The following is a 16,724-nucleotide window of genomic DNA, read 5'->3' as shown; positions in this document are numbered from 1 at the left end:
CCAAAATAAGAATGTTATAGCTGTAGGAAGCTAGCAACCACATTAAATATGATAGTATGATGGTCATACAGTAGAAGAAGCAGGCCTGGACTGATTATTATGTGAATATATACTAAACTACCTTTTCTTGTACTTGGCCCAAACTCTTCTATTCCATGGTGTTTGAAGTCCTCACCTAAATCAAATGTTGTATGATTACCTATCTCTGGCAATCACTCAGATGGTGAGCGGTACTTGCTCCACTCCTTCCAAAGAGATATTATATCTCAAAATAGGAATTTAGGCTCAGATTAGTTTGATAAATGCATCAAAGTGCAATTAACTTCCTTGCTCATGGGAAGCTCACAGAGTAAACAGTGTACATTTTGTTATTTTCAACATGTCGTTCAAAACTAATGTTTTTAGTTCCATAATGCTACTAAAAATGTGATGGAACACCAGATTATCTGAAGCTACCTTGAAGCTTATCTAAAGATATGATGGTTCAATTATGTATGTATCCTTACATAAAATTGTTTCTTGATATCAGAATTCATTTACGTATAGGACTCTTGACAGACAAGAAACAAAGTTATAATTTGATATATATCTCAAAGTTTGCTAATGCTTTTTGGTGGGAAGAATTTAAAAGGAGAGCATTTTTTCTTCAGCAGTATGATCGAGGCATGACTGCGCAGGCGCGTGGACGTCAGCGAATTAGAGCAGCAGGAAGAATTTAAAAAGAAAACAACTTTATAGAGCAGGTGTTGGAGTAGAGGGAGTTAGATTAGGAGGGCTTTGGCTTATTGAGTCGAGTAAAGGTAGGTTACCTGTGAAGAATAGGAATAGGAAGTATGTCTGCAAGGTCAGTGTTCTGTATTGGGTGTTGGATGTGGGATGACCAGGAGGCTCCCAGATGGCCAAATCTGCACCAGGTGCATCAAGCTGCAGTTCCTTAGGGATCGGGTTAGGAAACTGGAGATGCAGTTTGATGACCTTCGTTTAGTGTGGGAAAGTGAGGACATGATAGATAGGAGCTATAGGCAAGTAGTCACACCGGGGCCTCAGGAGACAGGTAAGTGGGTAATAATCAAGAGAGGGAAGGGCAAGAGTCAGATACCAGAGAGTACCCCTGTGGCTGCCCACTTAACAATAAGTACTCCTGGTTTAGTACTGTTGGTGGGGGGGGGGCGGTGGGGTGGAGGACCTACCGGGGAGAAGCAAAAGTTCCCGCGCCTCTGGCACAGAAGGGTAGGGAAAGGAAGACAATGGCAGCAGTGATAGGGGATTCTGTAGTTAGGGGGTCAGACAGGCAATTCAGTGGACGCAGGAAAGAAACACAGATGGTAGTTTGCTTTCCAGTTGCCAGGATCTGGGATGTTTCTGATCACGTCCACAATATCCTGAAGTGGGAGGGTGAACAGCCAGAGGCCACGGTACGTATTGGTACCAATGACATAGGTTGGAAAAGGGAGGAGATCCAGAAAACAGACTACAGGGAGTTAGGAAAGAAGCTGAGAAGCAGGACTACAAGGGCAGTAATCTTGGGATTTCTGCCTGTGCCACGCAACAGTGAGTATAGGATTAGAGTGAGGTGGAGGATAAATGTGTGGCTGAGCGTTTGGAACGGGGCAGGGAATTCAGATTTCTAGATCATTGGGACATCTTTTTGGGGCAGGCATGACCTGTAAAATAAGAAAGGTTTACAATTGAATCTGAGGGGGACCAATATCTTGGCAGGGAGGTTTGCTAAGGCTTTTGGGGAAAGTTTAAACTCGAATTGCTTTGGGGGTGGGAACTGAACTGAAGAGACAGAGGAGGGGGCCAGTTGTCTATCAAATAGAGGAAGCTTGAAGGTAGCATGAGAGGGAGGATAGACAGGTGATAGAGAAGTGATACACTCAGACTGATGATTTGAGATGTGTCTATTTTAATGCAAGGAGTATCATGAACAAAGTGGATGAGCTTAGAGCGTAGGTCAGTACTTGAAGCTATGATGTTGTGGCCATTAAACAGAGACTTGGATGGCTCAGGGGCAGGATTGGCTACTTAGAGTGCCAGGCTTTAGATGTTTCAGAAAGGACAGGGAGGGGGCAAAAGAGGTGGGGGCATAGCACTGCTGATCAGAGATAGCGTCATGACTGAAGAAAAGGAGTAAGTCAAGGAGGGATTGTCTACTGAGTCTCTGTGGGTTGAAGATAGAAACAGGAAGGGGTCAATAACTCTACTGGGTGTTTTTTTTATGGACCACCCAATAGTAACAGGGACTTCGAGGAGCAGATAGGGAGACAGATTCTGGAACAGTGCAATAATAACACAGGGTTGTCGTGATGGGAGATTTTAATTTCCCCAATATTGATTGGCATCTCCCAAGAGCAAGGGGTTTAGCTGGGGTGGAGATTGTTAGGTGTATTCAGGAAGGTTTCCTGAACAATATGTAGATGAGCCTACAAGAGGAGAGGCTGTACTTGATCTGGTATTGGGAAATGAACCTGGTCAGGTGTCAGGCCTCTCAGTGGGAGAGCATTTTGGAGATAGTGATCACAATTCTATCTCCTTTACCATAGCATTGGAGAGGGATAGAAGCAGACAAGATAGGAAAGTGTTTAATTGGAGTAAGGGGAAAAAAAGAAGCTATCAGGCAGGAACTTGGAAGTATAAATTGGGAGCAGGTGTTCTCAGGGAAATGTGCGGCAGAAATGTGGTAAATGTTCAAGGGATATTTGCATGGCATTCTGCATTTGCATGACGTTCAGCCACTGAGAAGTGACTTAATTTTTCACATATTTACTCCTTGGGCCATAATTGAAATTCAGCATCACTTCATTGATGCTGAGCTTCAAATACTGAGAGAAGACCATAAGACATGGGAGCAGAATCAGGCCATTCAGCCTAATCAGCTCCAGCATTTGATCATTGCTGATTTATTACCCCTCCCATCCTTTTTTCCTGTCTTCTCTCCATATCCTTTGATACCCTTACTGATCAAGAGCCTGACAACCTCCACTTTGAATATACTCAATGACTTGGCCTCCACAGCTGTCTGTGACAATAAACTCCACAAATTCAGTGCCCTATGGCTAAAGAAATTCCTTTCTGAAGGGATGTACTTCTATTCTGAGGCTGTGCCGTTTAGTCCTAGACTCCCCCACTATTGGAAACATTCTCTCCAGGTCCACTCTATCTAGGCTTTTCAATATTTGATAGGTTTCACTTGAGATTCCTCTCATTTTTCTAAACCTCAGCAAGTAAAGGCCCAGAGCCATCAAATGCTCCTCATATATTCACTCTTTCATTCTCAGGATCAATCTCGTGAACCTCCTCTGGACCATCTCCAATGATAGAACAATCTTTCTGAGAAGAAAGGCACAAATCTGCACACACTATTACAAGTCTGAATAATGTCTCATTAAACCTCAGCATTACATCCTTTTATATTCTAATCCTTGTGAAATGAATACTAACGTATATGCCTTCCTTACTCAATCTGCAGGGTAAGCTTTTGCACCTCTGATTTCTGAATTCACTTCCTGGTTAGAAGATAGTATATACCTTCTACCAATGTGCGTGACCATACATTTTCCTACACTGTATTCCATCTGCCACTTGCTTATTCTCCTAATCTGTCCAAGTCTTTCTACGGACACTCTGCTTTCTCAACACTACCTGCCCCTCCACCTATATTTGTATCATCCACAAACTTGGCCACAAAGCCGTCAATTTTAACATCGAGATTATTAACATATAACAAGAGAAGTTGTGGATCCAATGGAATGCCACTGGTAACTGTCTGCCAACTAGAAAAGGCCCATTTTATTCCGGCTCTTTGCCTTTTGCCAGTCAACCTGACTTCTGGCCATGCCATTATCTTTTCTGTCATACCATGAGCACTTGTTTAGCAGTCTCATGTACGGCACGTTGCCAGTAACATGCTGAATGTGATAGGGATTTCCTCCTATTGATGTAACTTGATTAACAAAATGTTCAGATATTACTTAGAGGTCTACTGTTATATAATCAGATGGTGATATATAATATGATATATATATATGTAATCAGATACAGATGATGGTTAATTTAAAATGCATTATGTTAATTTGACATTATATTGTGGTCATTGTACTTGTTAGTAGATTACCATTTTTGCAGTAGTAAAAAGCACAGTCATTTCATTACCTTGGGCATAAGTGGGAAACGGCATTGATGGGAACACTGTGAAAGCTGAAGGTAACTCAGTAAGCAATTGACAAAAAAATGAAAAAGTGAATTAAGAAACTTTGTTGGTGACTGTGATCCCATTCCTTTCAACATTTAGTTAAACATTGGAGGAAAACGTTAGTTGTGATAACTTTGGTTAGAAACCTGCCCCCAATATTTTCCTTGTCATTTCTTTAAGGTGAAGTAATGCTTTTGTTTTTCTATTACAGCCAAACCATTCACTGTTAAAGTGAAGCAGATGCGGCTCCACAAGGAAGACTTTGAAATCCTGAAAGTTATTGGCAGAGGTGCATTTGGTGAGGTAAGCATTCTCAAGCTTGGTATTATCAATGAGATGGAGGTCTACTGGAAGTTCACACACAGTTGTGTGGAAACCCTTTGTGTACACTCCTTAAGATGTGCCGCTCAGCTTGCATCTGGCTTTATTTTTGGTTGTTCATGTCACTCCTGAGTGATTTTGAGCAGTTGTGTGGTTCTTTTTGTATTGTAGCTTGATGCAGCAATATTGGCTGTGAAGCTGTTTGGTATTTAATTCCCACATCTAATTAATGAAAAAAGGCTAGCAGAAAGAAATAATCTGTTTTGTCCATTCATTAAGGCTCTGTAACAAAAATATCAGCAGCTTAGCATGTATTTGTTGCAAGCTCAACTTGTTTTTGTTCTATGATTATGGTGCTCACAACAAATATTAAAAAAGCATGCAATTTCAGAGATGAACCTACTTCCATTGTATCTCAGGATCAAGGCTTGTTGAATATTGTGATGCCAATGTATGTTTTCATCCAGCATATGTAAAACATGAAAACATTTCTCCATCCTCTTAAAAAGCCATGATATGACTGAAATAAGCTGCAATGTGAAATAAATTTTGGCTTTGCAGAAAAGTTGCAAAAATTGTTATTGTAGTATTGACTAATATGCCAGCCAGCTTTCATACAGCCGGAAGCAGCTTTGAGTAAGCTAAATGACCTCATATCTGCGGTCTTCTTGAGGAAGAAGTTACCAGAGATTTAAAAACCCTCTGTAAATAATTTTTCTTTCATCTTTTCAGTCTTAAAGGATGGGTGTCTGATCCTGAGATTCTGCTTTCTAAAGCATTGTTAAAAGCTTAGTCCAATTATCCAAAGCAGCCCCTCATTATCTACCTTTCTAATTAGGATCTTGTACTTCTCTCTTATTGTTCTCAACTTGAAGGAATGGGCCAGTATTATTCAGGCTCTTTTTGTGGGAAGATATGAACCTTCCTCCCAGGAATCAATCTAGTAAACCAATGCCACACGGACTCCAAAATGGAATACATCTTTCTTTACCCATGGGCACTAAAATTGCAAATAGAACCCCAAGTGACATTTTGTCAAAGTCATGTACAATATCAGCAAGATTTCTTTACTCTGAGCTCCAACTCTCTTGGATCAAAGGCCAGTACTACGTTTGTCTTCCAATTGTTTGCTGTACCTGCAGGTTAATTTTGCAGTTTACAAATCAGCGTATCAAAATCCGTCTATATGTTTGTCTCTCACCATTTAGCAAAAGCTGTTAACTAATTTTTCAGTGCAAAGGCAAAACCACAATATATTCATGCATTATATTCCACTTGTCAAAACAAGTTTATTGTCACACACAGGTACTGTGAGGTAGAGGGACAATAAAAAAACTTGTTGCAGCAGCAGCATAGTCACGTTGGTTCAAATAACACAGAACACAATGATAGACAAATTGTGCAACATGTTACTGCAAACCGCCTGAGCTTTTGTTTAAAATGACACCCTTTCATATGGTCAACACACACAAAATGCTGGTGGAACACAGCAGGCCAGGCAGCATCTATAAGGAGAAGCACTGTTGACGTTTTGGGCCGAGACCCTTCGTCAAGACTAACTGAAAGGACAGATAGTAAGAGATTTGAAAGTATTGGAGGGGAGGGGGAAATGCGAAATGACAGGAGAAGACCGGAGGTGGGTGGGATGAAGCTAAGAACTGGAAAGGTGATTGGCGAAAGTGATACAGAGCTGGAGAAGGGAAAGGATCATGGGACGGGAGGCCTCTGGAGAAAGAACGTGGGGGGGTGGGGGAAGCACCAGAGGGAGAGAGGGAGATGGAGAACAGGCAGAGTGATGGGCAGAGAGAGAGAAAAAAAACAACTAAATATGTCAGGGATGGGGTAAGAAGGGGAGGAGGGGCATTAACAGAAGTTAGAGAAGTCAATGTTCATGCCATCAGGTTGGAGGCTACCCAGCCGGTATATAAGGTGTTGTTCCTCCAACCTGAGGTTGGATTCATTTTGACAGTTGAGGAGGCCATGGATAGACATATCAGAATGGGAATGGGATGTGGAATTAAAATGTGTGGCCACTGGGAGATCCTGTCTTCTCTGGCGGACCGAGCATAGCTGTTCAGCGAAATGGTCTCCCAGTCTGCGTCAGGTCTCACCAATATATAAAAGGCCACACCAGGAGCACCGGACACTGTATACCACCCCAGCCGACTCACAGGTGAAGTGTCGCCTCACCTGGAAGGACTGTCTGGGGCCCTGAATGGCGGTGAGGGAGGAAGTGTAAGGGCAGGTGTAGCCTCAAAGCTCTTCACTTCTTTTTGGATTCCAGACCTAACCAATTCCTTTCTACCACCACTCTCCTCCGTCTAGCGGAATTAGTTCTTACTCTCAATAATTTCTCCTTTGGCTCCTCCCACTTCCTCCTAACCAAGGGTGTAGCCATGGGCACCCGCATGGGTCCCAGTTATGCCTGCCTTTTTGTTGGCTTTGTGGAACAGTCCATGTTTCAAGTCTATACAGGTATCCATCCCCCTCTTTTCCTTCGCTACATCGACAACTGCATTGGCACTGCCTCCTGCACGCATGCTGAGCTCGTTGACTTCATTAACTTTGCCTCCAACTTTCACCCTGCCCTCAAATTTACCTGGTCCATTTCCAACACCTCCCTCCCCTTTCTTGATCTTTCTGTCTCCATCTCTGGAGACGGCTTATCTACTGATATCTACTATAAGCCTACAGACTCCCACAGCTACCTGGACTATTCCTCTTCCCACCCTGTCTGCTGCAAAAATGCTATCCCCTTCTCACAATTCCTCTGTCTCCGCTACATCTGCTCTCAGGATGAGGCTTTTCATTCCAGGACGAAGAAGATGCCTTCCTTTTTTAAACAAAGGGGCTTCCCTTCTTCCACCATCAACTCTGCTCTCAAACGCATCTCTCCCATTTCCCGTACATCTGCCCTCACCCCATCCGCCCGCCACCCAACTCGGGATAGGGTTCCCCTTGTCCTCACCTACCACCCCACCAGCCTCCAGGTCCAACGTATAATTCTCCGTAACTTCCGCCACCTCCAACAGGATTCCGCTACCAAGCACATCTTTCCCTCCCCCCCTTTCTACTTTCTGCAGGGATTGCTCCCTACGCGACTCCCTTGTCCATTTGTCCCCCCCATCCCTTCCCACCGATCTCTCTCCTGGCAGTTATCCTTGTAAGCGGAACAAGAACTACACCTGCCCTTACACTTCCTCCCTCACCGCCATTCAGGGCCCCAGACAGTCCTTCCAGGTGAGGCGACACTTCACCAGTGAGTTGGCTGGTGTGGTATATTGTGTCCGGTACTCCCGGTGTGGCCTTTTATATATTGGTGAGACCCGACACAGACTGGGAGACCGTTTCGCTGAACAGCTACGCTCGGTCCGCCAGAGAAAGCAGTATCTCCCAGTGGCCACACATTTTAATTCCACATCCCATTCCCATTCTGATATGTCTATCCATAGCCTCCTCTACTGTCAAAATGAATCCAACCTCAGGTTGGAGGAACAACACCTTATATACCGGCTGGGTAGCCTCCAACCTGATGGCATGAACATTGACTTCTCTAACTTCTGTTAATGCCCCTCCTCCCCTTCTTACCCCATCCCTGACATATTTAGTTGTTTTTTTCTCTCTCTCTCTGCCCATCACTCTGCCTGTTCTCCATCTCCCTCTGGTGCTTCCCCCCCCTCCCCTTTCTTTCTCCCGAGGCCTCCCGTCCCATGATCCTTTCCCTTCTCCAGCTCTGTATCACTTCTGCCAATCACCTTTCCAGCTCTTAGCTTCATCCCACCTCCTCTGGTCTTCTCCTATCATTTCGCATTCCCCCACCCCCCTCCACTACTTTCAAATCTCTTACTATCTTTCCTTTCAGTTTGTCCTGACGAAGGGTCTCGGCCCGAAACGTCGACAATGCTTCTCCTTATAGGTGCTGCCTGGCCTGCTGTGTTCCACCAGCATTTTGTGTGTGTTGTTTGAATTTCCAGCAATTGCAGATTTCCTCGTGTTTGCCCTTTCATATGGTGCTTTATTAAATGCTTTTGTGAACGTGTGCGTATTTTATATCTACTGCTTCTCCTTCATTCATCCTCATTAAACTGTATTCAATTTGTCAAATGCTATTTTGCTTTATAAGATTGTTGATTCTGACTTCGAAAGGCATTGTTCAAACTATGACAACTTGCCCAAATTTCGATAGATCTTTACTGATGGAGCCATTCAGTGGATCAACCAACAGCGTTTTAAGTTGTATAGACACAGCACCATATTTTCCAAGATGATAAATTTATCCAATACAGAAAGGAGGCATAGGGTCTCTGTTAACTTTCTGAAAAATCTATGCTTCTTTGCAAGTCTTGCTCACTTCCCTTTTGAATTTTACTATTGAATATACTTCCACCACCTTTTAGGCAGTGTTTTCCAGATCATTGATTAAATTTTAACAATCCATCTGAGAACAGTCTGCACAATTCGGTCCCACCCTGTGCTTTGCGTTTACTACAAGGTTCAAAGGATTAATTTTCGGTGTATACAGGGGCTATTCAAATTGCAAACCTCACAGATGATGAATTCTGCTTTGGATACCAAGGGTCATGTCACTCTAAATGGAGTAAAGGAGCAAAGTGATCTTGGAATACAAATGTACCAGTCACCAAAAGTTGTACCACAAACTAAAAAAGCCACTAAAATGGCAAACTCAGTATTAGACTTTATTTCTAGCAGGATTAGGCTGAAAAGTAATGAAATTACACGAGGCTTATATCAAACTTTGTAAGATTATACTTACAGTATTGCATATAGCTCTGGTCAGCTTATAGTGAGGATACAGAAGCACTGCTAAGGTTGCACAGAAATAAGATTTGCAAGGATGACACTGGAAATGTGAGATTAAACATATCTGGAAAGGATGAACAAGCTAGGTCTTAAAGACTAAGGAAAGACCCAATAAAATTCTTCAAGAATTTGAAATAGCATAGATATAGAGGTATACCTTAAGGATTGGATAAGAATATAATTAGAGTCTACCAGTACAAAATAAAGACAAAATATTGGAAGCACCCAAACAGCATCTGTGGAAAGAAGAAACAGTGCTAATGTTAGAATGGCAATCAAAGAAACTAATATTTCATTTGGATGATCAGCTGCTATATTTTAATAGGAGTTTGAAGCGACTTAGTATGTCACCAAATCCTCTAGTGAATTTCTAGAGATGTACCATGGAAAGCAGTTTAGCTGGTGCATCACTGTCTGGTACGGAGGGACTACTGCACAGGATCAGAAAAAATACTGCAGAAGGTTGTAAACTCAGCTGTTCTATCTTGAGGACTAGCCTCTTCAGCATTGAGGATACCTTCAAAAGATGATGTCTCAAAAAGACTGCATATATCATTAAGGATCTTGGACGTGCCCTCTTCTTATTGCTACCATTGAGGAGGAGGTACAATCACTTGAAGAGACACTTTCAAAGTTTCAGGAACAGCTTCTTCCCCTCCACCATCAGATTTCTGAATGGATAATAACCCAAGAACACTACCTCAGTAACTTTTACCCCTCTCTTTTTGAACTACCTCTCTAATTTTTATATATTATAATTTATAATTTTAATTATTATCTATTTCAATGTAATGCTGCTGCAAAGCAACAATTTTCATGACAGGCCAGTGATATTAAGTCTGGTTCTGATTCCAGTCACTCTGAATTCTAATGGGGAATTCAGATGCAATTTCTTCACCCAGTGTGGAATTTGCTGCCACAGGAAATGGCTGAAATGCATAGCTTAGCAGTGTTAAAGGAGCAGCTGGGCTAACGTACAAGGAAGGGAATAGAGAGTTATGCTCATAGATTGAGATGAGAAAAAACTAGAGCAGGTTGGAATGAAGCCTAAGCTTGCAACATAGACTGGTTGGGCTGAATTACCTGTTTCTGTGCCATATATATTGAGCTAACTATTGATATTGAACACTTCTCTGCATAAAGCAATGTCTGCTTTATGTCCAATATAAAAGCAGGAAACGTAGCATTTTCAGTTTGTTTTTAAATTGGAAAACAATTCTATGCTAATTGATTTACTCTTTGCACCTAATTCAAAGTTGATAGTAAACTAAAGGTGTGCTAGTTTAGTATATACTGCTCAGCCAGAATTCTTTGAACATTACAATTTTCTGTGTTTAACAATATTCATGACCTTATTTGGTAGAGGATTGGTGGGAATATAAAAATATTTAGTCAGGTTACTTGAAATGCTCCCTTCTGGACAAATCGTATATTCGAATGAATCCCATTACCTTTCAATAAAAATAACATGAAAGTAGAAAAGTTTTGCTGTTCTAGGGTAGTTGCCAGGTAATTGGTAACAAACTTAATGTATTAATATTATTGAAACTTTTGGTTGCTTGTGTTGTATTTTTTCTACTTATAAGTACTTATTTTAAAGTACAGTATGCAGTTGCATTTGACTGCGTCCCAATTTTTAAAATTCATTTACAGCATTAAGTTGTTTTAGAAAATGGGTCATCAAACCCTGCATCAGAATCTTTATCTTCATCAGACATTATCTTTGAAATCTTCCCCTTCAATTGAAAATAATCTGAAAGATTACTAAACCTTCACTTCATTGAATCATAGAAAATAGAATTAAAGGAAATTTACAACAGTAAAGGAGAGTATTTGGATCCATTGAAGGACAGATCAGGCTTGAGGGGTTTGGTGGCCTCTTCCTGCACCTTTTTTTCTGAGGAGGAAAAGGCTGTTCAGTTTAATTCCAGTTTCCAGCACCAGGTTTTGTAGATTTGCTGTGTACAATAGAAGTGTGTATTATAAATATTATGTAAATATTCTGGAAGAACACACACAAAATGCTGGAGGAACTGCAGGTCAGACAGCATTTATAGATGGAAATGAGCAGTCAATGTTTTGGGATAAGACCCTTGACATGAAACATCAACACTTCATTTCCTTCCACAGATGCTGCCTGACATACTGAGTTCCTCCAGCATTTGTGCTGTTGTTCCATATTTCCGGTGTCTGCAGTCTCATGTTTTTCTTTATACATATTATGAGTGATTTAGCTTCCACTTGCAGACAGTGAGTTTTCAGTTGCTCACCATACTTAAAGGTTAAAAAAAAATTACAATTAATCTATGCCCCCTGCTTTTTGACCACTTTGCTAAGGGAAATAGATTTTTATTTACTCTTCCTGCACATTAGAATGTTACAGATTTCAATGATCTTTCCCCAATCTCCTCTGTTCCAAAGAAGGCATTGGAACTGTGCTTAGCCTCACAGTCATAAGTATAAAGTGAGTAGAGCAGGGCTAAGCACAGCCTAGTGGTGCACCTGTGCTGATAAGACATTGTGAAGGAGAAGTTGATGCCAATCCGAACTGACTGGGGTCTGCAAGCGAGGAAATTTAGGATCCAATTGTACAAGGAGGTATTGAAGCCAAGGTCTTGAAGCTTGTTGATTTGTTTTGAGCGGATGAGTTTCAAGACCTTGGCTTCAATACCTTCTTGTCCAATAACTCAGACAAATGTGAAGTGATACCAGAGCAGGATATCCACAATGAATGACAGGGTCCTGGAGAGTATACTTGAACAGAAAGAGCTTGGGTTATAAGCCCATAATTCCCTAAAAACTGGAGTGCAGGTAGTCTGCAAAGCCAGTAGATCTTTGCTTTTGTTCCGGTGATGTCATCATCCAGAATGGCAGCTTAAGTCAGTAGCTCCTCCGGAAAAACTTATGTTTTGCCCCATTCATCCATGAAGCATAAGATCTTTTGAAAATATCTGAATTGATAAGGGGGGCAAGACTGGGGAAAAAGACTGGAGATTTTTAAAAAAGCATCACCGCGGAGCCTGTGCACGAGAGGGGTGCAGCGAGCGGCTCTCCAACCCGAATGCGTGGTAGCGAGGCTGACGATGGGCCTCGTTCAGGCGAAGTGACAAATATGATAAAAATTCTGGAAGAGATACGGGGATTCCAAAACGATATAAAACAGCAACTACCGTAGATTCCGGATTTTAAGCCGCTACTTTTTTCCCACATTTTGAACAGCTTTGAACTCTGCGGCCTTTAATACGGAGCGGCTAATACATTATTTTTTTCATGCCGCCAAAAACATTTTGCCTCGTAACAGTAGACCAATAAAATTGATGAGTAGTTCACAGAGGTCCAATGAAATTGTACGATAAATCAAGCGCACTTTCACAATTAAATTATTGTAAATCAGTCATTTGTACTCACCCTCATCAACATGGAAAACACTCGAAGAAAAGCATTGTGCTGCCTTTATGGCAGTTATTTAGTTTATAATATTTTCGCTTAGTAATTCATTTGTTAGTTAAAGTTAGAAGTGTTTTAACTATATTTGTTTTCTGTACTACATCGCGGGATGCTATGACGTCACACCCGGTTTCGCCGCGTCTTGTGGGAAAACGCCGGTTTGCGATAAACGGGACGGCGGGGGGGAGCACATTACGCGAGCGGCATTAGATCTGAGCGAATGCTGCTTTTAAGTTAAAGGCGATCAATAACTTTTCCTGGTAGGCTGCAGTATATATATTTTTTACCAGTCGTTAGGAGATATTGGAATGTTGTTCAGTAAAAAAGTATACGCAACGTATATTTAAAAGTAGCCGCGTTACAGGCACGGTTCGAAAAAAAGCATTTGCAATATGTATTTGTTTATGTTACCATATGGATTTAATTAAAAGTTAAAAAATCCTCACGTGTAATATCTTTCTGTGTAAATATCTCATATTACAACATGGGACACCTGCGGCCGAAAATCCGGTGCGGCCTAAAATCTGGTGCGGCCTGTACAAGTAAAAAATTGATTTTCTTTCTAAAATTAGAGCCAGCGGCTTTTAATCAGGTGCGCTCTGTAGTCCGGAATCTACGGTAAATTATATCAAGTCAGAGTTCGCCAACGTCAATGGTGGTAGAGACACGGATTGAGAAGGTGGAAGATCATGTGCAAAACGTGGAACGGATACTAAGTAAGACAATAAAAATTTTAAATCAACAAGAAAGTAAGCTGATTGAGCAGGAGGGAAGATCACGACGGAAAAATATCAGGATATACAAAGTTCCCGAAGGAGTGGAGGGTTTGTCTATGATGGAGTTTGTATGAAAGTTGCTGCAGGACACACTGGAGCTTCCCTCAAGAATGGAGCTTGAAATTGAGAGGGTGCATCGTGCGCATCGCCCTGTGGCCTACTGGAGACAGGGAAGATAAGCCACGCTCAATAGTAATTCGATTCCTTCGATACAATACCAAGGCGGAGATTCTACGAAAGGCTTGGGGAAAGAAGAGGGTGTTTTTGGACGGTAAATTAATATACTTCGATCAAGATTACCCCCCGGCGGTTCTGCAGAGACCTAAACAATACTCTGAAGTAAAGCGAATAATAAAGCAAGGAAAGATTAGATTCGAAACTCCGTACCCTGCTAAACTTCGAGTGTTTTATGAAGATGGGATGCAACTCTATCAGACAGTGGAAGAGGCGACTACAGACATGAAGGCCAGAGGGTTGCCCGTCAGTGTGATCAAACTGAGAGAAAGCCTGGCTGAGCAGTTATCCCGATCTACTTGGGAAATAGTGAGAGAATCGAGAAAGCAGGGGATGGGAAGAGGACAAGAGAAATATATCAGGAAGAGTGAGTTTTCCGAAGCCAGCCCTCACCCCCTCCAAAAGAGCCATATGGTTTAGCTAACTTTAAAAGTGTTGAGAAGCTAAACGGAAGCAAAAATAGATGGTGCTATACCTATCTTGAGAAATACTTATTATAATGTGGATTTTATATTACTGAATTATTCTTTTTTATTCATTCATTCACTCCTTTTCCCCCTACCTAAATGAGAATATACGTATGGGAGGAATACACAGGAAAATGTTTTCTGTGTAATGGATATAGATTTGTTCACTTACTTTTATGGGTACTGCAATGGGGGCCCTCAACTTACAGGTAGGAGGGACTATCCCCCACAGCTAGACGTTTCCTCTAGCTCAACCCAGGGTCATCTACTAGAGACCTCAGCCTTGGAATCACACCTGCATTGCCTTTTTTTTATTATTAGCATTTCTTGGTTCTTATTTGTTCAGGGAGTAGATCGATTAAGTTTTATTCTGCTAATTTCAATGATATATTGACAGAGAAATACACATGGCTAAGGACAAATTAAAATTCATTTCTTTTAATGTCAATGGGCTGTTAAAGCTAATCAAACGTCTTAGAATTCTATCCAAAATGAAAAAAGAACGAGCCCATGTAGTACATTTTCTGGAAACTCACTTAAATGATAATAAGCATGGAAAACTAAAGAGAATGGGCTTCACTAATTTGTTTTTCTCCTCATTTAAATCAGGACATAGGAGAGGAGTTGCTATTCTTAAGCAAGCTAAATTTTGAAGAAGTATTCGAAATGGGAGATAAGGAGGGCAGATATATTCTGGTAAGGGGGAATATAGACGGAAATTCAGTTACTCCATTGAATATATACGCACCCCCAGGAAGTGATATTAGTTTCTTTCAGAAAATTACTAATATTACGGTAACTGAAACAGAAGGTCTCCTGATATGTGGGGGAGACTTAAGTTTACAATTACAACCAAAGTTAGACTCTTCCAATAGGAAAACCTGTAAAACAAAATCCTTACATAAGAAAGTTAATACACTTTTTGAGGATGTTGGTCTAATGATATATGGAGGGACCAATCCCACAAAGGAAGGGATTACACTCAATATTCTGCCCCCCCATTCTATATATACAAGAATAGACTATTTCCTAACATTTGGAAAAGACAAAGACAAAATACAGGTGTCCCCCTTTTTTTGAACATTCACTTTACGACAACTCGCTGTTACGAAAGACCTACATTAGTACCTGTTTTCGCTAACCAAAGAGGATTTTCGCTTTTACGAAGAAAAGACGCCCGCTTTATACATATGTTTACCCCGAGAAAGACTACAATGACCGTGAAGCCTTGTGCGGGGAGTTGTTTGCGCATGTGTGTAAGCGTATATGTGTGCATATGCATGTGCGTACATATGCGTGTATGTGCCGAATTTTTTCCTCCAAATCGATTTTGGCTTGCTGTCTTCCCGATATTGATAAGTGAAACCACACTGTACCTACAATATTTATGCTTTATATAGGGTGTATATTTATCATATAATTCCTGCTTTTACTATATGTTAGTGTTATTTTAGGTTTTACGTGTTATTTGGTAGGTTATTTTTTTGGGTCTGGGAACACTCAAAAATTTTTCCCATATAAATTAATGGTAATTGCTTCATCACTTTATGACAATTTGGCCTACAAACGGTTTCATAGGAACGCTCTACCTTCGGATTGTGGGGGAAACCTGTAAACACCTTTGGAATTGGGACAACAGATGTAAGTGACCATGCGCCTAGATATTTATCTGTTGAGTTTTGACCTACAACCAAAGAATACTATTTGGAAACTAAATTCAAGTTACTCAATGATCCCTACTTTAAGGAACAAATTAAAAAAGAAATTGGTCTTAGAATTCAATGATAATGGAGAGGTTTCACCTCCCGTTCTATGGGATACTCTGAAGGCCGTTTTAAGAGGGAAAATTATAGCGATATCTTCATATAAGAAAAAAAATAAGGAATAGAACATTAGAGGAATTATAAAATAGGCTGAAGGAACTAGAAAAAAAATACAAATTGAATTTGGCACAGGATAAATTAGAGAAAATTTTTAAAAATAGGAATAAAATTAATAGTTTGGCTATGCAATAAATCAGGAAAAAGTTAGTATTTCTGAAACAGAGTCATGAAAGTGGATCTAAGTCTATGAAAATACTGTCGTGGAAACTGCAAAAAAAAAGATAGCAGAAAATACAATTCATAGAATTAGGGATCCAAGAACAAAAATGATAAAAAAAATAAGCTAAGTGAAATTCAAGAAGCTTTTGAAGTGTTTTACAATACTCTATATTCCAAAGTTCCAGAGGGAAGCATAACCCAAATTGACACCTTCCTGAATTCTCTGGAGTTACCCACTTTAAGCAAAGAACAGAATAGAACAATGACTGCTGACATAACTGAAGTTGAACTAAAAGCTGCAATTACTAGGCTTAAATTAAGCAAGTCATCAGGATCAGATGGGTATATGGCAGAGTGGTACAAAGAATTTAAAAATGAGTTAATTCCTGTCTTACTCCCCATACTGAACTGGGCTCTAAAA

The 16,724-nt window shown here is 40.8% G+C and overlaps 1 protein-coding gene across 10 annotated transcripts in view; it reads left to right on the top strand.

Moving 5' to 3' along the window:
* The window catches only part of LOC140733174 (serine/threonine-protein kinase MRCK alpha-like), a 575,430-nt gene that overhangs the window by 164,222 nt on the left and 394,484 nt on the right, over positions 1–16,724 (top strand). For all 10 annotated transcript variants that reach the window (XR_012100237.1, XM_073056117.1, XM_073056119.1 and 7 more), the window contains exon 2: positions 4,407–4,498. Coding sequence is in view for 9 of the 10 variants with exons in the window: in XM_073056117.1 (XP_072912218.1) it covers positions 4,407–4,498 (92 nt within the window). In the remaining variant the exon portion in view is untranslated. The remainder of the gene's footprint in view (positions 1–4,406; positions 4,499–16,724) is intronic.

Source organism: Hemitrygon akajei, chromosome 9 (genome assembly GCF_048418815.1).
Source record: "Hemitrygon akajei chromosome 9, sHemAka1.3, whole genome shotgun sequence".
Taxonomy (NCBI): Eukaryota; Metazoa; Chordata; class Chondrichthyes; order Myliobatiformes; family Dasyatidae; genus Hemitrygon; species Hemitrygon akajei.
The sequence above is the reverse complement of the archived record's forward strand: the minus strand, read 5'-3'. Positions and strand labels throughout refer to the sequence as shown.